Consider the following 21724-nt stretch of genomic DNA (forward strand, 5'->3'; position numbering starts at 1 on the left):
GGCCCCTTTTTTTTCCAGGAGAGCCTGTTGTGAAACATTCAGGAATGTTTGTGCTCCTTCAGAGATTTGTAATTAAGAAGAGGCAGAACTAGTTCTCTTTTGGCGCTCTTCCCTCCTTCCCTCTCACCCCTCCGGCATTTGGGTCATTTGATTTCACGATCTGGGTTTTCGGCAGCCCAGGACTTGGAGGCTGGAGGAAGGGACTGTACCGGGCTGGATTGGGGCGAATCGCTTCAACAGGGGATGGGGGCTGGGAGTTGCAGGCAGGCCCCCAAGGCCTGGCCACATCTGAAAGCAGACATCTCTTCCCAGCTCACATTCTTGGCACTTGCCCAAGGGGAAGCACTGTAGGCCAGAGAAGCACCCACAGTTTCCCAGGGGAGACTGGTTTAAACGGACAGTTCCTCTCTCTGGGAAGAGAAGTGTGTGCACATGTATATATGTGTGTGTGTGTGTGTTTAAATCCTTGTGCAGCTAAAAACGCTTCTCTTCATCCTGATTCTCTGAATGACACGTCTCTGCACACTGAATAATTCATCTCCCTCTTGGCATTTGTTCCAGAGAGAATCTCGCTGTCCAGATTTCTTGTAAGTTGCATAGTCTTCCAATAGAAGCTTTTCTCTTTCCCATGGAAGAGCTCTGGGAGCCTGGATATCAGCCCTCTGGTTTTTTTTCCATGATCGCTTTGAAGGGAAGCCTGAATATCAAACCCAAAGCCTTCCTTTCTCCTCTTGCCCCCTCCGTCTAACATTGGGTCCCCTGGATTCCCTCTTCTTTATCCCTGTTGGGCACGATATCTGTGTTCACTGCAGGCAGGAATCAGCATCTCAGCCCTGGTAGGATATCCAGTGTCGGGTACATTACTGATACTTGTATCTAACATTTACTTCAGGTCTGACTTCTTGATGTCCAAGCCTGGAACAATCAGTGGAGTTAATGGTTTTCTGGAAAAGTGATGCATTTTGGGTGTCTTAGACCTGCCGCTCCTCCCTCAGTCCCCATCCTCACACACAGAGCTCAGTGAATCCCTTGTCATGGTAACTGTGAAACAGTTGTCTTTTCATGAAGCAGTCGTGCATTATCCAAGCGTATTGAGTAGCTTTGCACCAAGGTATAGAATACTGAAGTTGCAAATAGGACGCAGCTTGGGTGCCGTCTGCCTGCTTCAGATTTCCCCCTGCCCAGCTTCATCATCTGTATCTCGGGCATAGCTTCCTTTGTGCTCCAGACTGTTCTGAGACTCCCTTGGTCTTGTCAGTTTTTATTAGCAAAGCTCAGGTTCTGTAGTCAGGCAATGGGGCTTCAGGTTATACCTCTGGTGTTTGCCAACTCCGTGACGTTGGGTGTGTTTTCTCACTGGTAAAATAAAGGAAGAGTGCCTGTGGCCCAGAGAGGGAACATGATATGTACATAACTTGTTTTCTAGGCCTAGAATTAGCCATTATTAAATATTTTAATTCCAACTGATATAGGAATATTACAGAGAAACTAGTTAAAAAAATGATTAGAAAGGAAAAAGTTAAATTATGTTAAAAACCCTATACCAAGATAGCATTTTAATGTATATCTTTCCAGTTCCTCTTCTACAAACATATATGCATTTTAGGCAAAATGTCATATACTGTAACAGTATCCTGTAGCTTTTTTTTTTTTTTAATAGATCTTTATTGGAGTATAATTGCTTCAAAATACTGTGTTAGTTTCTGTTGCACAACAAAGCGAATCAGCCATATGCATACACATGTCCCCATATCCCCTCCCTCTTGAGCCTCCCTCCCATCCTCCCTATCCCACCCCTCTAGGTCATCGCAAAGCACGGAGCAGATCTCCCTGTGCTATGCTGCTGCTTCCCACCAGCCAACTATTTTACATTCGGTAGTGTATATATGTCGATGCTACTCTCACTTAGCCCTGGCTTCGCCCTCCCACCCCATGTCCTCAAGTCCATTCTCTATGTCTACCTGTCTGCCCCTTTATTCCTGCCCTGCAACTAGGTTCATCAGTATCTTTTTTTTTTTTTTTTAGATTCCATATATATGCGTTAGCATATGGTATTTGTTTTTCTTTTTCTGACTTAACTTCACTCTGTATGACAGACTCTAGGTCCATCCACCTCACTGCAAATAACTCAATTTCGTTTCTTTTTACGGCTGAGTAATATTCCATTGTATATATCTTGTTCAACAATGTTGCTTTTCCTCATAGAATGTTAAGAGCATCCTTCCATGTTGGCAAAATATAGAACACACCATTAATTTTTGTTCTTAGGTATTCATTATTGTATTCACCCATTCCACAAATGTTTATTGAGCACCGATCGTGGGGAACATAAGATTCTGTTGCTTAGATGCACCATTGATGAAATCATTTAATTCGTCCCCAGGGAAGAATTTTGAAAGGTGGTGATCCACACAGGGATTCAGGGAGCTGTGGAGAGGATATGTATCTTTTATCTTCTTGATTTTCTAGGTTGCAAAGTGTAACTAACAAGATTCCCATCTCCCCAGCCAGGCTGGCAGGTGGGGCTTCTCAGGGCTGAGCCCAGGGAGAGGAATGAGTCAGAAACAAAGGTCTGACTGTGGTTGGCTCAGGCATTCCTGTTCCCTCCCAGATTTATCTGTCCTCAGTAATAGAGTCACTTGCCGTGGAGGAGTATACCTCTGTATGGAGTTTTCCTTCAGAGGCCTTTTCAAAGCTGTGTTAGATGAAATGATGTTGGATGAGATTTGGCTGTTGGTCACTGGTCTTCATTCTCCATCAGGAAGTGGGAACAAATCATTTACAGTAGTTTGAGGAGGAGGAGGAGTACTGAGGGACATGGTCTTTTGTTTCTGAAGTCTATGCAGGGCTTGGGGTGGAGTGGTGGAGTGGGCTGAAGACAGCTTTGCGGAAACTTTATCCAGGTTGGCAAAGGTGCTCCTGAATGAAGTGCCTTCTGACCCGAGGAAATCACCTGTGTCTTCCCCACCTCTTCCTTCTTTTACTCCAAGACGGTGGCTTGTAATTTTGCGTGGGGCTCAGGAGATGCATTGAAGATGTCAACTTTCAAGAGAACCTTTTGGCTCACAACAGGGGCTCTGAAGACAGAGTGCCTTGCTTGAAATCCCAGCTTTGTCATTGTTATGGACATCGAGAATGTTATTTAATCTTTCTTAGTCTCAGTTTCCCCTTCTGGGAAGCAGAGAAGAATGTCCTTTGAGCGTCCATTTGCACCAGCCTCTGCACTAAATGTTTTTACAAACATGACTTTATTTAACATTGACAACCTGGAGAGTTATTATTATCCCCACATTTCAGATAAAAATACTGAGGCTCAGAGAGGGACAGTAAGTTGCCATACTCACACAGCTGGTAAGTAATGCTTATTGAATCCTTATTGGATAGGGCTTAGTCTGTTGCATATCATATACGCCTCTGCCTCATCCTTTGTCTCCCACAATACAGCAGTAAATTACTGACTAACAGAAGCTTTGGGGCTACCCATTCCTTCAGTCAATAGATACTTTTCTTAGCCTACCAGACCCTGGATATATAGTGGCACATGAACACACCAGGTCTATCCACCAGGGGCTCTTGCAGTGTTTCTTTTTTCCCCACATATTTTGCTTTAAGCTTGATTTGGAGTGGGTTTAAGAGGGAAGGAGATTGCACAAGATGGGAGAGTCATTTCCTGTGGCTTGGAGGGAAGTTCTTAATCAGGAATCCTAGACCCCGTCCCACTCATCTTTCCTCCTCTCCCGTTGTACCTCAGTTTGCCAATCTGTCTAAAGAGTGTTGAAGCAGAGCCTTCTGGGCTTCCAGAATTGGGAGGGGATTGGGAGCAGACAGGAGAGGGAGAATATTAGAATATGTATTTTAGGCAGATACAGCTATGGGGAAAAACCAAAGGGGCCGTCTGGGGGCGCCACTCAGGCTGACTTTTGTGTACCTAGATTCCTGGCTCCCTGCACACTGGCTAAAGTGCTTGACCAAGGGTTTATGGTGTTTTCCAGCCTTGAAAAACCTTTGTTTGTTTCGTTGGGTGATTTGTCTGTCTGTCCATCTGACTTAGCCACCAAGACTGGGTGATTACCACTACCTCACTCCCCACAATATGGTGACTTAGAGGGTGGTTATCGCTAAAAGATCAGTTTGGCCTGGATTTTGCAGGGAAGGACAGCAGTGGGTACAGGCATTTGGGAATCGGCCCAGGAAGCAAAGAAATACGGTTTTTGGCCAAACTCACAAGGAGGGAACATCTGCTATTCTAGATGCTGCCGTAAGCTAGTTTTCCAGAGGGGAAGGAGGTAGGACAGACATGGGCTAGAGCCGGGGGGATGGCTGGGGCTCTGGTGGACAAGTGAATTGCATGTGGAGCAGCCAGAGAGGGCTGGAGTTCGAGTCCGGAAGTAAGACTTGACCCTCGAGCCCTTTCCTGTGACCACCCCCCTCACTTAGAGATGCAGGAACAGAGGCCCAGAGAAGGCAGGTGACTTGCTCAAATCACTCCCCAGTTTGTGGAAAGTTGGGAGCCGAGCAGATTCCCCGCCTCCCTCCCAGGTGCTCTAATCCTGCTGCTTCAGTTATGCATTCATCTTCCCGGGGACAGCAGAGCTGGTGTCACAGCGCAAAGCTTCTGGATCTGGTGGGTCGGTGCAGAGGAGCAGGGAGGTTGAGAGCAGCTACATGTTGCGGGGTGTTGGGGACCGTGGGCTGATGGAATCTGTTTCTCCTCTCCCTTGCCAGGTACACCAAACCGCTCACCTTTGCTGACTGCATTAGTGATGAGTTGCCGCTGGGATGGGAAGAGGCGTACGACCCACAGGTTGGAGATTACTTCATAGACCACAACACCAGTAAGTTCCTGGCCGTCCTCCCTTCCCATCCCCTCTGCCCATCCCTCTACCTCCTGCCCAGCCCCCAAGTCTGGAAGAGCTACCAGCAGGGACTCATGAAGCCAGATTGTGTTTTGTTTCACATAGAGTTAGACAGAGATGTCAATGTAGATATAGATAGATAATGTATGCTCATATATAAATAACAGTTCAGAAGGATTTTAAATAGAATCTAAAAACTCCACCTCTCACAACCCATCTCCCCGATTTTACAGAGGCAACCACTGCTATCAATTTCTTGTGTATCACTCCAGAAGTTTCCCAGTCATGTGTGTTTATGTGTATATGTACATATATTCTTTTTTTACATATATTGATTTCCACGCATACAGATTTTTTTTCCTATAAGGTAGATGTGTCCTTGTCATTGCCAGACCATTTTGGAGCAGTCGCTGCCCCCAAAGCCAGGTCCCCAGCAGCCAGCATGCACACGTATGTGTCTGTCATGGAGTGGTCTGACTGTATGTGCCACTAGCCCATCACACCGTTCAGCCCACCCTCACGTCGTATCTGTGCTCCAGGCATCCTGACCCAGAGGGAAGATTCTTAGTGTCTTTGTCTCTGTGACTATGATGGAGGCATAGGCTGATACAGGAAGAAGCATGTTGTCTGACAGGTGGAAGAACCCAGGTCGAGGTACCCCAGCCGGGGAGAGTTGTTGTGTATTTGGGCCTCATCCATCACGCACCTTCTCGGCCAAGACTATTCCTGTCCTCGGAAATTCGCTGCCCCATTTGTTCACGTGTACAGAGGAAAGACGATGTTTCTGTCTCGCTCTCCACCTTCTGAACTGTGGGATTCCTTTTTGTCCTTTCAGGCAAGAGGAAAATGGGATGCAAAGGCACGTGTCTGAAGGTTGAGATTAGGGCGCCAAATCCCAGTGGCCCCTGTTTCCTGAGTGTGCGCTGTGTGCTGGGAGAGGAACTGGAGAGACATCACTCATTCAATCATCCCAGCTTCCCTGTGGCATGCTAGGGTGATTATCCCCACCTTAGAAGTGGGACTCACAGGTAGAAATCGACTGCTCAACACTCAGAGTCAAAACATGGCAGAGCTGGGATTTGAACTGGTGCTGGGAGTGGAGTTGGGCTTCTCCATCCACTTCCTCCTCTGGGTTTCAGTAGCACCTGCTCATACCTCTGCTGTGCCCCTCGTCGCTCTGTAGTATAACCATTTACCTACCGAGACTAGCTCTTCTAGAGCAGGACAATGTCTAATTCACCTGTCTAGTCCCAGGCCTTTGCCTGGTAAGGCACTTAGTAGGTGTGCACTTGACCTTTGCTACATAGAAGAGGGCATACGTGCATGAATGCACGACCAAGTGGGTGAATGAGCAGACTATTGTTGGCACCAAAGCATAGGAGAGTTTCTGAGAGACGGCTAAATGGCATTAATTGCATTGTTGGTGGTAGCCGAGGTTTTTATTAGCACTCATGATTGCATACGGGATAATGAGAAGTAAATATGCCTAATTGAGTATGTGTGGGGAATGAGGTTAATGCTTGGAGGTCTGCACGGTATGCTGGGTTAAACACTGATGTACAGGACCCCTAATCAGTCCTTTCCTGTTTGTAATTGCTGAGTGCATCCCCCTCATTAAAATCTGATGGTGGGAGTGAGATTTTCAGGTGCTTCTGGGAGTTGCTGGAGAGATAGAAGGATGGAGTATCATGCAGTGGCAGAGTTTATTCTGGAGGGGATGATGGCAGAAATGGGGGTATGTGTTAGGAGGTGAGTAGATGAGAACCACAATAGGAAGAATTCTCTCTGGTAGTTTTACCAGCTATCGGGCTACTGGTTTTCTTTTGGCTGGAAGGTGCTCTCATTGGACGGAGGGTACCACCTCCGCAGACGGAGCCAGTGATACAGATGCGGTATGTATGTGACCATCGAGGCCCAAGCACTCAGAGCCGTGGGCTCAGACCAATCCTCTGTGTATCCACTGACTGAAATTACTCTCTTAAGAGTTCTAGACACAATAGAATTGAGCAACAAATTAAATCCACCATCCAGTGTTCGTTCATTCAGCAAATATTTATTGACCTCCTACAATGTTCTAGGCACTGTTCTGGGAGCGTGGGGTACGTGAGAGTTCCAAATGGCAATGATCCTTGTCCTTACAGAACTTTCATTTTGGCAGAAGAAACAGAAAATAAACAGAATAAGTAAGCAGATTATGTAGTATTTTAGAAAATTATCAGTGTTATGGGAAAAGGGGAAGCAGAGCATGGGGCTGAGGTGTGCTGGGGTGCCTTTGTGGGTGGCGGGGAGGGACAGTGGTAAAGGTCTTCAGGAAGAAGACCTTGTCGAGAAAATGAGATTTGAGCTAAGACTTGAAGGAGGTGGGGAGAGCGTTTCGAGTAGAGAGAGCTGATCGAACAAAAACTCCACTGCGTGATCACATTTAGCTCGCTTGAGGGATGGCAAGGACGCAGGTGTGCATATAGCAGAATTCGTGAGGAAGCGGGGAGAGGGGCATCAGGGCAGCAGAGTGTGGGCAGTGGTCCACCTGAAGGGTTCAGGCTTTTATTCAACATGGTGGGAGCCATTGGAAAATTTTAAGCAGATGAGTGGCACGTGACCTGTTTTATGTCTTAAAAGGATCACTCTGGCTGCTTTGCTGAGAATAGACCTTAGTGGAACAAGGGCAGAAGCAGGGAGACTTGTAAGAGATGATTGCAACAGTCCAGGTGACAAAGGACAGTGCCCCAGACCAAGGCCGTAGTGGCAGAGGTGGTGAAAAGTGGCCTGAAGCTGGAGGTATTTTCAAGATAGAGCCAACAAGCCTTCCTGATAGATTGCACGTGGGGTGTGAAAGAATGGGATAAATGAGCCTCTCTGGGCCTGAGCAATTGGCAGGATGGAGTTGCCATTTATTGGATGGAGAAAACTGCAGGAGGAGTGGGTTTAGGAAGAAGGAACAAGGGTTCATTGGGATGTGTCGCATCTTCCATGCCTGTTACACACCTGAGAGAAGGTGTTGCTGGTCAGTTTGATGTAGGAATCTGGTGTTTGGAAAAGAGAACTGGGCTGAAGATGTGTATTTGGGAGTTGCTGGCATATAGAGAGTATTTAAAGACATGAAGCTGGATGAGATCACCAAAGGAATAAGTCAAGACAGAGAGAAGACAATCAAAGAATGAGCCATGGGGTCCTCAGACAGGAGGAGGGTACAGAGAAGAGGAAAACCAGTCATGATTCTGGGGAGTGATCGGAAAGATGGGAGGAAAGCGAGAGCGTCTTGGCAGCCATGTGAAGGAGGCATACCGAGGAGAGAGGTGTCAGCCCTGTCAAATGCTTCTGACAGATCAAGTACGAAGAGGACTGAGAATTGACCGATAGATTTAGCAAACCTCTGTGACGCTGGTGACCCTGACTTGGAGGGCAGCTTTGAACAAGGACTAGGGGAAAAAGCCTGACTAGAGTGAGTCTAAAAAAAACGGAGGGGAGGCATTGGAAACAGCAAATATGGACAACTCTTTCCAAAATATAACCCGCTTTCATTATTTCATTTATCCGTATTCAGTTTTCCCACTGCCGTGTACATCCAGCATGATTAGATGGTTTTAATCAGTGATCAAATTGTGTGTTCTGCTGTTTTCTCTTCATACTATGTCATGAATATTTGAGAGATGCTACCTAGTCTTCATATTTGTCATTTTTAATGTGTCAAATAGATGTATTGATACATTTTAACATATAAAATGAGTGTACCATAATACCCCCCTATTGCTGACCTTTTGGGTTCTTTCCATTTGTTTGTTATAAATAAATAACACTAGGGGAAGAATCTTTATGCATATTGCTTTTTTCTTCTATGATACTTTCCTGGAGTTGTATTTCCAAATGTAGGATCGCTAAGTGAAAGATTATAAACACTCGTGAGACTTCTGGTACCTCTTCCTAGTTTGATAAGTATTTCTAAAAGATCGTGTCAATCTGTATTGCCACAGCAATAAGGGTACTATTTTTCTCATACCTTCATCAATCAGTATGGGGCCGGTTACTTTTCGATAAATTCATCACAGGTTTAAACTGTTACTTCATTGTTTTTCATTTGCATTCATTTCCGTAGTGACAAGGTTGGACGTTCTCCAGATGTTCAGCTGTTTTTAAGACAATTGTTGTTCAAGCCGTTAGAGAATTCAATAGTGTTAGTCATGTGGGTGCGCATGCGGTGCGTGTAGAAAACAGGCATGTGATGGGTAGAGGCGGTGGGGTGAGGGATGTGTGAAGTGCGGTGAACGTGTGAGCTGTATGGAGAGTGAGTGTGAAGTGTGTTTGTAGGTAGAGGTTTGGAGCCTGGAGGAGGCTGAAGAACTGGGTCTCAATGATGGCTGCGCTCAGTCGGCTAAATGTTTACTGGAAGTAGCTGCATTTTGGGGAGAGGGGGCATGAGGGGGGAAGGGGACAGAGGGATGCTGTTGTGTGTAGCTGAGTTCGTGACATGCTGAATGATGAAACTGTGTCCATGTTTAGCTTTCATAAGAACAAGAACTCAAAAATAGTTGGCCAAGAACATCACTAAGAACCTGCCCAGGTGTAAAGTTATCTATTCCGGTGAGGTGGACTTAAGGAAGTGGAGTGTCAGCAGAAGGGGCTGGGCTTGGGAGGACCCCTCAGAGTGTGACCAGTTCAGGATGAACAGCAGTTAGCACAGCTCCTTACAACCACCTAGGGAGCTGCCCCCAAAGGACAGTCTTTTCAAGAGTTGCTAGTACAACTGGTATCCACATGGAAAAAAATACATCTCCACTTCTCCCCCCGCCTCACACCATATGTAAAAATAAATTCAGAACGGACCACAGACCTCAACATAAAAGCTAAGACTAGAAAACTTCGAGAAGGAGACTAAGGAGAAAATCTGCAAGATTTTAGGGTAGGCAAAGGTTTTTTGGACAAGGCACAGAAAGCACTAAGCATACAAGAAAAAAGTAATAATAATTGGGTTTCATTGAATTAAAACTTCTGCTCTTCAAAAGACCATTAAGAAACTGAAAAAGCAAGCTACAGATAAGGAGAAAATATTTGCAATACATATATCTGACAGCAGATCCATATCAAGAAATAAAAAGAACCCTTACACCTTAATAGTAAGAAGCCCAACCACCCAATAAAAAGTATGAGCAAAAGATTTAAATAGACACTTCACTAAAGAAGACATACAAATGGCCAATAAACACATAAAAATATGCTTTACATAATCAGTCATTAGGGAAATAGGAATTAAATCTGCAACGAGGTACCACTATACACGCACTGTAATGACTAAAATGAAAAAGATTGACAGTACCAATGGTTGGGGAGGACGTGGAGGAACTGGAACGCTAATTCACTACTAGTGAGGATGTAAATCAGAACAACCATTTTGGAAAACAGTTTTTTAGTTTCTTATAAAATTCAACATATAATTAACATACAAGCCAACAATTCCACCCCTAGATAGTTTTACCTAAGCGAAATGCAGACATTGCAAAGACTTGTGCACGCATGTTCATTACAGCCTTATTCATAATAATCTCAAACAACAACCCAAAAGTTTATCAAAAAGTGAATTATGCTGTATTCATGCAATAGACTGTTATTCCACAATAACAAAAAATGGACGACTGATACAACCTAAATGAGTCTCAAAAGCCTTATGCCAAGTGAAGGAGGTGAGATCCAAAGAGCACATACTGCTTGATTCCATTGTCATGAAGTTCTAAGGCAGAACCGGAGGGAGGAAGTGGGTGGAAGTGACTGACACAGGACCGCAGGGTAAAGGAACCATTTACACATTGAAAACAAGTGGTAGTTTATGGTGTATGCGTTTGTCAGAACATATCCAAGTCTACACTTTAGATGATTGTGCTTCATTGTATTTAAATTACGCCTTAATAAAGGTGATTTAAACAAGGTATTGATGCCCACTTAATACTGCAGACCAATTAAATGGAAATCTCGGGGGTAATTTCCAACATGCAACCAGGTTGAAACCAGTGTTCTGGTGTGGGGTTGTGTGTTGTGTTTGTCTGTGCATCCATCTATCTGTGTTGGTTTGTGCTACAGAAGAAAGCCTGGGTCACCAAAAATGGTAGCCAAGCCAGCCTTCAATTAAGGCTCTCACGTACTTTTATACTCCAAGGAACGTGGCCTCCAAAGGGAGGGCGCCACTCTCAGATTAAACCCAGAGCACCATGGGGAGGATCCATCCAGGGGTGCCCCAGGGCACTTGTCAGGGACCCAGCATTTCAGCCAGTCCTCTGGCAGGTGATTCTATCTGGAGCTCAGCATCGCACCTGCCAGCCTTGCCTGCCATCTTCAGTGACTGCTCAGCCCACCGGTGTTGTCACCTCTTAGCAAGTCTAACCTTCGGTGATATGTTGAAATTATTTGCGGAACTTTGCGGGTCACCATTGCCTCCTTCCCACCCCCAGAGATTCTGATTTAATTGTCCAGGGGTGGGATCTGAGCATCGGGATTTAAAAAATTTCCCCCAGTGATTCTACTGTGCAAACAGGGGTTCTTGGACATAGGCTGCACAGCAGTTACCTTGCGAAGCTTAAAACTGCCAACGCCTGGGCCCTACTCTTGGAAACTCTGATGTTAAGTGTTCTGGGGGCAGAATTCAGGCTTTTGTTTTTATTTTTGTTTTTTGAAGCTCCATAGCTAATTATAATATGCTGACTGGACCCAGTGTACTGGATGAAGTACCAACCTTTTTTTTTTTTTTTTTAAAGCAGTTTTGCTGAGAGTCTGGGGGAAAAGGCACTCTCATAAGGCTGTCTGTGAGAATAAAAATTGGTACAACCTTTGGGAAGATAATTTGGTAGTGCCTGTTAAAATTTAAGATGTGTATACCCACTGACCCAGTAATTCCTCTTTTAAGGAATTCCTCTTTTTACACTACAGAATTAATAATAGCACATGTTCATAGAAGTATGTTTTTAGGAATCCTCACTACAGCATTGGTTGTGGTAGCAAAAGAACTGAAAACAATCCAGATGTTTCCTGGTAGTGGTCTGGGAGACCAGTAAAGCCCTATCATAAATAAATGTTAGTACCATACCATGGAATACTATGCAACCATTTAAATGATTTAGGTAAGTAAAAAATAAATGAATAAATAAAAGCAATGGTACAAATGAAAAAAAAAGGATAAATTAAAAATTGAGGTAAATCTTTATGTACCTATAAGGGAAAATGAACATGATATATCATTTGGAGATGAAAGCAAATTGCAGACCAATATACATGACATGGGCCACTTTACATTAAAAATAAATTTGTGTGTGTAGATATGTATGTATAAACAGGTTTGTATATAATCAGAGGGCAATATCTGTTAGTGTGTGAGACTCCTAACGGCAGTTACCTCTAGGACGTAGGATTGGAGAGATTTAAACTCCCATTTCTTACTTTACGAATTTGCAATGGTGGAATTGTGAGATTTTTCTTTTTTTGTATTTTTCAATATTTTTCCCAAAAATGTAAATTTTTAAAAATATGACAAACTTTAAAAAACATCTGCACCCTGGCCATGTTTCTTTTCTTTTCTGTGGCCCGTGTCAGCCAGAAGTGCGGGGCCCCTGAGGGGAACCCAGGAGTCCCTAACCCTGAGGGAATCCACATCTGCTGATGGGAAATGGGACCCCACAGTCTTTCAGCCCAGCTTTGTAAATTCTCTCCTGCCCCTTTTTTTCTTCTCTTACAAGTGTTCCTCCCTCTTACTTGGTTGAAGAGTTGCAAAACTTTCTTTGTGGGAAGCAATTTTGTGGCTCCTGCCAGCCATCTTCACACCTTGTTTTCTTTCCCAGAAAAAGGGAGGAGGAGAGCTTGAAGAATTGAATAGTTTTGGCTTTACTCTCACCATCATTTGTTTACTTTACCTGGGTGTAAGTACACTACAGCTTCCTGGGAAGCAGTGAGGCAGGACCCATTATCCTCTTTTATAATTAGAAAAGTAGACTCAGAGGGGTCAAGCAGCCTGCCCATTGTAACACAGTGATTATTGGCAGGCATGAGAACGTGGCCCTGCTACTACCTCTTTGATTATTCTTCCCGTCTCTTCTTTCTTTCATTGGAAATACTCATTGGGGCCTATTCAGGAGGATTGAGTGCTAAAGGGACTGCAAAAGGAGGTACAAACTCAAAGCCCTCAGGAGCCACACACATGACGTAAATGAATGAAGCAGATAAATTGTGGACCCACAGTGGCCAGATCTTCTGAATGATCAAGAAAAACCAGAGGGCTTCCCTGGTGGCGCAGTGGTTGAGAGTCTGCCTGCCAATGCAGGGGACGCAGGTTCGAGCCCTGGTCTGGGAGGATCCCACATGCCGCGGAGCAACTGGGCCCGTGAGCCACAATTACTGAGCCTGCGTGTCTGGAGCCTGTGCTCCGCAACAAGAGACGCCGCGACAGTGAGAGGCCCGCGCACTGTGATGAAGAGTGGCCCCCGCTCGCCGCAACTAGAGAAAGCCCTCGCACAGAAACGAAGACCCAGCACAGCCATAAATTAATTAATAAAAAAAGAAAAGAAAAACCAGAGATCAGGATTTTAATAAATCTCCTTGTTTTTACATACCAGTAATCAGTTCAAAATTAATAAAGTTCTTTGGGCTAAGCAAAACCTATCTACAGGCTGGATTCACCATATGGCTGTGATTATACAATTTCTGGTGTGTTAGTCGCCCCTTACCCCACCCACCAACTGGGAAATGACTGAGGAGTTGACAGTCAACGGGCATTGATTCTTGGACATGGTTTTGACCTCTTTGACATCTGCTCAGCTGCCAGCTACCCTTTTTAAAAAATTTTTTTGTCTTCTGACTTTTTTCCAAGTTATCACTATACATATTTATTGTACACATAATTTTAAAAAATAAAAAAGAACGAAGAAAAGGCATCCTACCATGAAGACATATCTGCTGTTGATAATTTGCTAAGTTTCCTCCTAATCTTTTTGAGAATGTACATATGTATTTTGATAAATACAAAATTATTTATGCAGTTTTGCACCCAGTACTTCTACTCACTTTTATATCATAAGCACCTTTCTGGTTTTTTTAAAATTTTTTTCGAAGACATTATTTTTAATGGCTGTTTTAGTGTATTATGTAAATATAGCATACTTATTTGAGCAGTTATTTCCTGTGTGACCTTGAGCAAGTCATTTAACCTCTTTATGTCTCAGTTTTCTCTTTTGTTTAACGGGGGTAATAAAAGAATCTTCCCTATAGGGTTAATGTAAGGATTGGAGGAGTAAATAGATATAAAGTAATTAGAATAGTGCTTGGCATAGAGTAAACATTAAATAAGTGCTTGATGATTATTATGGTTTTATACAAATGCATTTTTGCCTGAATTTATTGCTTTTTATAATAAATTACTACAGGAGAAATTATTGAACAAAGGGTATTAACGTTTTAAGGCCCTTGATTTTCATGGTCAGATAACCTTCTAGTAAGGCTGTTCTAATTTACATTTCCAACACAGTATTTCTTCATATCCTCTGAAATATCAGTTATTTCACTTTCCTTTACTCTTTGCCAAAATGAATGACCTTAAGCGTCTATAATGTTGTTGAGCCTCTCTGTCTAGATTAGAACTCATATCTGGTCCTTCCTCTGGCTGTTCCCAGACAGACTGACTTCAGGTTTGTAAACTGATCCTGGTTTGTGTGTGTGTGTGTTTGTTTGCTTAATCCAAAGGAAGAGTCTCTGTTGTTTAATAGGTAAGTTTAACCCATTCACATTTATTGTGATTTTTCTACTTATTATGCTTTTTGTTTTCTGGTAGTAGATTCTACAGGCCACCAACTCAACAGACATTTGTGAGGTGCTAACCTAGGGTCTCTGGGGTCTGTTCCAGAAACCACTCAGATTGAGGATCCCCGGGTACAATGGCGGCGGGAGCAGGAGCACATGCTGAAGGATTACCTGGTGGTGGCCCAGGAGGCCCTGAGTGCACAAAAGGAGATCTACCAGGTGAAGCAGCAGCGCTTGGAGCTCGCGCAGCAGGAGTATCAGCAGCTGCATGCCGTCTGGGAGCACAAGCTGGGCTCCCAGGTCAGCTGTGAGTACCTCCCCTGCCCCAGGACACCCACAAACACAACTACAGGGAGGAGGGAATGGCCACACTGAGTCTTGCCTCTATTGCCTCTCAGTGTTTCTCAGATCTACCTATTTTCTTTCATCTCCACTCCTTGTCCAAACCACCACCCTCTCTACTGTTTTCCGGCTCCTACTTGTGCTTTACAATGATTCATCTACCATTTTCATTCCATTTCCGTTCATTCATTTGTCATCTCAAAATGCCAGACTTATTACCTGTCTTCTTATTGAAAGCCCTTCAGTGGCTGGGGGCAGTGGGGAGTTCTTGGTTAATGGATAGTTTCAGTTTGGGAAGATGAAAAAGTTCTGGAGATGGATGGTGGTGATGGCTGCACAACAGTATGAATGTCTTTAATGCCCCTGAGCTGTATATTTTTAAATGGTTAAAGTGGTAAGTTTTATGTTATGTGTATTTTGTCCCATTGCTCTTTCCATAGCCCACACAGCCACACGTGATCAGGCCCCTGCTGGCCACTCCCACCTCATTGCAGGCTCTCATTCACTAGGCTCCAGATGCGCTGAATATGTACATCGTGCTCCCCTCTCCTGCCCCGCACCTTTCCACTTTGGGGCTTTTGTAATTGCTGCTCCCCTGCCTAGGAAGCTTTTCTATTGGTCTGTTTGCACAGCTGGCTCCTTCTCACCCTTCCAGTCTCTTCCTTCAGGTCATGTCCTCTGAGAGGTTTGCTTCTGACATCCCCATCCACAGACTCCCTTCCCCAGCATTAACCTCTGTAATGGCTCTCTGTTTATTTTGTTCGTAACACGGATCACAGTACGTCTGCTTATACGCTGCTGTCGCTATTTCCGAGTGGAGGAGATTTCCTGTCTCCCTGGTTTCTGCAGGAGGAGAAGAGGCATGCCAGGGTCCCCAGTCCTTCATTCCCAACATAGGGAAATGCCAGATCAGTAGCTTTCAAGGAGCCCGTTGACCTTTTCTGATGTGTTGAGGGTTTTTGTTTGGTTATTTACCACTTTTTTTTTAACTTTTTAAAAATTTTAAATTTTTTTAATAATATTTATTTTATCTTATTTTTTATTTTTTTGGCTGCGTCAGCACGTGGGATCTTTGTTGAGGCATGCGGAATCTTTCATCGTGGTGCACAGGCTTCTCTCTAGCTGTGGTGTGCGGGTTTTCTCTCTCTAGTTGTGGCACACGGGCTCCAGAACGCAAGGGCTCTGTAGTTTGCGGCATGTGGGCTCTCTAGTTGAGGCGTGTGAGCTCAGTAGTTGTGGCACACCGGCTTAGTTGCCCTGTGGCATGTGAGATCTTTGTTCCCCGACCAGGGATCGAACCCGCGTCCCCTGCGTTGGAAGGCGGGTTCTTTACCACTGGACCACCAGGGAAGTCCCTACCACTCTTTTTAATAACTAATACTTTCTTATGTTTAATGAGTGCTTACTACATGCTAGCCTGCAGTCTGAATATGTTATTTCAGTTAATTCTCATAACAGTTCTATAGGCAAGCACAGTTAATATCCTCCTGTAACAGATAAGGAATCTGCAGCTTCGAGAAGACCAATAACATGCCCAGGGTCTTACAGCTGGCGAGAGGTGATGAGTTGCAAACATATAAGTTCCAAGTTGCAAACATATAAGTTCCGTCTGTCCCAACAACACCTGCATTGTGGGCCAAAGGGCCAGCATTAGGCCACAGTGTCAGGGTGTCTGTGGCTTGGCTGAGTCCTCGAACACTCCCCCTGTCTTTGAGAAGTTTGGTCTGGGAGGAGGACTGTAAGTGGTTTATTCACTGTCCTAGCCCCGCCCTTTCCTTGGCAATTCAAGAAAGAAAACAATCTCAGATTATAGAAAAGAACTGGATTACACTCATTAGCTGTTTCTAGGTCAAATAATGTCCTAGAGATCATCATGAGGGTTTTAGCACTTAATCTATCTTAGTCAGCTGGGGGCTGCCATAACAAAATACCACAGAGTGGGTGGCTTCAACACAGACATTTATTTTCCCACAGTTCTGGAGGCTGGAAGTCTGAGGTCAGGATGTCAGTATGGATGGGTTCTGGTGAGACCCCTCTTCCTGACTTCTCACTGTGTCTTCACGGGGCACAGAGAGAGAAAGAGAAACAGCAAGCTGCGTGGTGTCTCTTCTTATAAGGTCACTAATCCCATCATGAGGGCCCCACCCTCATGACCTCATCTAAACCTAATGACCTCCCAAAGGCCCCTTCTCCAAATACCATCACATTAGGCGTTAGGGCTTCGACATATGAATTTGGGGGGAACACTGTTCAGTGTATAGCATTATTCTTACCAGAGCCCTGGAGGGAGATATTAATATTGCTCGTGAAACTCAGATTCAAAGAGGTAGAGGATGTTTTTCTTTCTAAAATCCTGCAGTCTGAAAAAGTGACAAGTGTATAGAAAAACAAACCTTCCTGTTTTGGAGGTCAGGATGTATACATGGACCCAAGGTATTGCCCCACAAATAACTTACTAATTTTGGGGGGTAAAATGTATTTTTACACAGGAGAGCTGCAGCCACCACCTTACAGAGGTGCTAAATTAGCATCACCAATAATGAGGCAAACTGACATTATGTGCTTTCTGGTGTGATGCAATAAAAGCTTAACAGAGGATTCTTGACAAAAATGTTTACTCTGAATCAAATCATGGAGAAACAGCTAGACAAATCCATAATGTGCAATATCCTACAAGTTAATTGGCCTAGACACTTCCAAAAAAAAAAAAAATCCTGTGAAAAAACAAAAAGAGGGGAAACTGTTCTAGACTTAAAAAAAAAAAAAAAACCTAAGGCGGCATAAACCCAGTGAAGTGTTTGCCCCTTGACTAGACCCTGGGTGGAGGGGAAAGCAGCCATAAAAGATATTCTCAGGCAATTGGAGAATTTTCTTAGTTATCATAATGATGTTGTAGCTATGTAGGAGAATGTCCTGTTATTTATTTATTTATTTATTTATTTATTTAATTTATTTATTTTCTGTATTTTTTTCTTGGCCGTGTCGGGTCTTCATTGCGGCACACGGGCTTCTCTCTAGTTGTGGCACACGGGTTTTTTCACTCTCTAGTTGTGGTGCGTGGGCTTCAGGGTGTGTGGGCTCTGTAGTTTGTGGCACGCGGGCTCTCTAGTTGAGGCCTGTGAGCTCAGTAGTTGTGGCATGCAGGCTTAGTTACCCTGCGGCATGTGGGATCTTAGTTCCCCAACCAAGGATCGGACCCGCGTCCCCTGCATTGGAAGGCAGATCCTTTACCACTGGACCATCAGGGAAGTCCCGAGAAGGTCCTGTTTTTAAGACACGTGTGTGGCATCATGTCTGCAACTTAATTCCAAAAAAGTCCAGGGGGAAAAAAATGAAAAAATTATGGTGTCAGTCTTAAATGAGCAGATCAATGATACATTGATGGTTTTGAATATGGGATAGGTTTTCGTCTTTCGCCACCATTTTCCAGTAATCATTCTTTGAGGGCTTGCTATGAACCAGGCATCCTACTGAGAGAAAGAACTGGAGTGGAGGGAGGGATAGACAGAATATATGTGGGGAAATGTTAAACATTGGTGAATCTAAGTGAAGGATCCATCAGTATTCATTATATTATGCTTTCAAATTTCCTGTAGATAGAAGGTTTCCAAAGTATAAAGGTAAGGTCGGGAAAAAAGAGTCAAGTGACAGGAATGAAGTGTTCCTAGTGGGGGCTGTCCTGGGTGTTGTGGGATGTTTAACAGCATTCCTGGTCTCTCTACCCACTAGATGCCTGTAACATTCTCCACCCAGAGTTGTGATCACCAAAAACGTCTCCAGACACTGCCCTAGGGGGGCAAAATTGCCCCCAGCCGAAAACCACTGGTCTAGATAAACCACTTAGCACAATTCCCTTAGAACATATTAATGGCTCAATAAATATTCTCTTGACAGGAAATACATTTTGAGAATGTCGACTCTGGAGCTGGACTGCTGGGGTTCAAATCCAGGATATGTAACTTCCTAGCTGTGTAACTTTGCACAAGTGATGCAGCTTCTCTCTGCCTCAAATTCTTCATCTATAAAATTGACGTAATAATAGTATCACATTGAGTTGTTATGGGGCTTAATTTAGTTAAATACAAAGTATTTGGAATAGTACTTGTCACATTCTTAAGCTCCCAATAAATAATGACAATATTTATTTGATATTATTAATTCATTGGCATTTGAAATGACAAAGATTTTTAACTGATCCCTGGAACCAATAAGAATAAATACATGATTCGTGGTAGGAATTGATACAGTCCTATCATATGACTTCTGACACTACTAAGTGCTCCATCAGGTTCAAAAACACCATCATTTTGGTTTTTCTTTTTTTTTTTCTTTTTGGCCTCACCACGCGGCATGTGGGATCTTAGTTCCCTGACCAGGGATCGAACCTGTGCCTCCTACATTCGAAGCTCGTAGTCTTAACCACTGGACCTACAGGGAAGTCCCAAGACATCATCATTTTGAATGTTAAAGGAGGAGTCATCTCAGATCACTAGTTCTAAGATGCAAACCAGTGAGGAATGGCCCAGTCCAAGCATCCCAGTGAAATAGGCATGACCCAAGGCTCCTCATGACTTTCTTTGGATTTTATAAGCCAGGTTTGCCTTCCAAGTCAAGCTCTCCAGCATGTTGATAGACCGGTGAGGTAACATGCCTCCCTCTAACTCAAATGATCTGCTGGGGCTTGTGAGAGTTTTGCCGCCTTGCCTTGGCTGCTGTAGGGCTTTGGCTGCAGGTGGGGCCCTGCCCTGGGGCTGGAGGCTTTGTTGTCATCTCTGGTGCAATCTCTAGCTCCATGAGGAAGGAGAAGAGAACTCACATTTAATGTACACCTATTAAATTTCTGCAGGGCAATATGCTGGCACTCTACTTATGTTTAAAGTAACCTCGCTACACACACACACACACACACACACACACACACACAATCTTGCAAGGTATTGTTGTTCCCATTTTACAAATAAGAAAACTGAGGCCCAGAGAGGGAAAGTATCTTCCCCAAGGTCACACTGGTAAAAAGTGGCAGAAATAGCTTTTATACCCAGGAGTGTCTGACCTCAAAACCAATTCTCTTAATTTAATCCAAGTCAGCCAGTCAAATTCTAAGGTTTGGGGGCTATACTGGGGTCCTTCCATCCTCTGAAAGATGAGAACTCGGGAGAGCTGGGTTCTTTGGGACCTCACCATGCTCCTTCCTCCTCCGGGCCTTGGTTTCCCATTTGAAAAATCAATCACTGGGAGTCTTGCAGCTAAAAATGCCAGTTGAACCACCTACGTGCCTTCACTCATTCCTGAAACTAAGAAAATATCAGATAAGAGATTTTTATGGCATACATGTACAAGGACAGGGAGACTTGGAGAAAAAAGAACAGCAGTAAAATATGGAGGCTGGAAAGTGGAAGGTCAGGTGGCAGCCTGTCTGATAGACTGGAGAAAAGAGAAAATGGGCTGATAGGGAAAAAACAGGCCTCTAGTCTACCTGGGGCATGTGCAAAAGCCTCGGGAATTGGAGGGAGTGGCTGTCTCAGTGTGGAAGTGAAGTGAGGAGGGCCTGAAAGAAGATTGGAGGAGAGCTGTTCCTGAGACACAGACCACCAGATCTCCTTCCAGATCAGTGCAAGCACGCCACTGCCCATCCCCAATGTGGGGAAACATTGGAGGTTTATTTTTTTGAGGTGCACCGTACTGAAAACACGGTGATTAAGTGAACGTGGACTTGAGGATTGAGACCCCAGCCCGCCTGTACCACTTGACTCCCAGAAGGGTGCCAGGCTATTACCCTCCAGGCTAGACAGTAGAAGAGTGTGGGGAATCGGAGTCTCTTCTCTTCAGAGAAAAGAGATGTGAAGAGAAAAGATGTAAAGGCACTGACGGTGAGGATTCCTAGATGAAACAGTCCAGCCAAATCACGTACCAAATAACCCGCAGTCAACCATGTAACCCATCATCAACAAGCTCCACTCCAGCCAGCTTTTTGGGCCCCCAGTCTTAAGTGTGAGCAGACAGCTGAGATTCCAGACATCCATGGAAAGCCTCTGACATGAACAATAGAGATTAAAACACACACATGGTGATAGGGAGCCCTTGTAGGAAACAGGGAATATGCGTGGAGAAGAAAACATCGAGAGAAGCTGCACAACCATGAAACTAAAACAGGTGCTACATTTTATTAAAAAAAAAAAAAAAAAGGAGTCTTCAGAGAACACAAAAGAGCCTTAGGAAATTAAACTATGAGAGTAGAAATGAAAAATCCACAGGAAGCCTGGAAGGTAAAACAGAAAGTTTTCTAAAAAGCAGAACAAAAATAAAATGAGATGGAAAAAAAGAGCATCAGGCCAAGAACTCTATCTGAGTAATAAAAGCTCCAGATAGAGCAGAAGAAACAGAGGGGAAGAAGCATCAGTGACATAATGCAGAAAAATTTCCCAGAACTGATAGAGGGAGAGTTTTTAGATTGAAAGGGCTCAGTGAGCACCCAGCACAATGGATAAAAGTTAACTCACACCAAAGACATATCATTGTGCAACTTCAAACACTGGGAACGATTCAAGATCCTAAAAGCTTTCGGAGAGGAAAACCAGGTCACACAAAAATGATCAGGACTCAGAATAGCTCCAGACTTCTCACCAGTAACACTAGAAACCTAAAAGACAATGGAGCAACGCATTCAAACTTTTAAGGAAAATCATTTCCGACCGAGAAGTCTATATCCAGCAAGACTACCTTGAATCAAGGGCTGGCTAGAATAACGATCTTTTTCG

At 44.1% G+C, this 21724-nt stretch overlaps 1 protein-coding gene across 1 annotated transcript in view; it reads left to right on the forward strand.

Annotated features, from left to right (window-relative positions):
• Positions 1-21724, forward strand: part of WWC1 (WW and C2 domain containing 1) — a 149841-nt gene that overhangs the window by 69621 nt on the left and 58496 nt on the right. The window contains exons 2-3 of the mRNA XM_059917651.1: positions 4726-4835; positions 14728-14931. Coding sequence (XP_059773634.1) covers positions 4726-4835; positions 14728-14931 — 314 coding nt within the window. The remainder of the gene's footprint in view (positions 1-4725; positions 4836-14727; positions 14932-21724) is intronic.

The sequence above is a fragment of the Balaenoptera ricei genome, chromosome 3 (assembly GCF_028023285.1).
Source record: "Balaenoptera ricei isolate mBalRic1 chromosome 3, mBalRic1.hap2, whole genome shotgun sequence".
Lineage (NCBI taxonomy): Eukaryota > Metazoa > Chordata > Mammalia > Artiodactyla > Balaenopteridae > Balaenoptera > Balaenoptera ricei.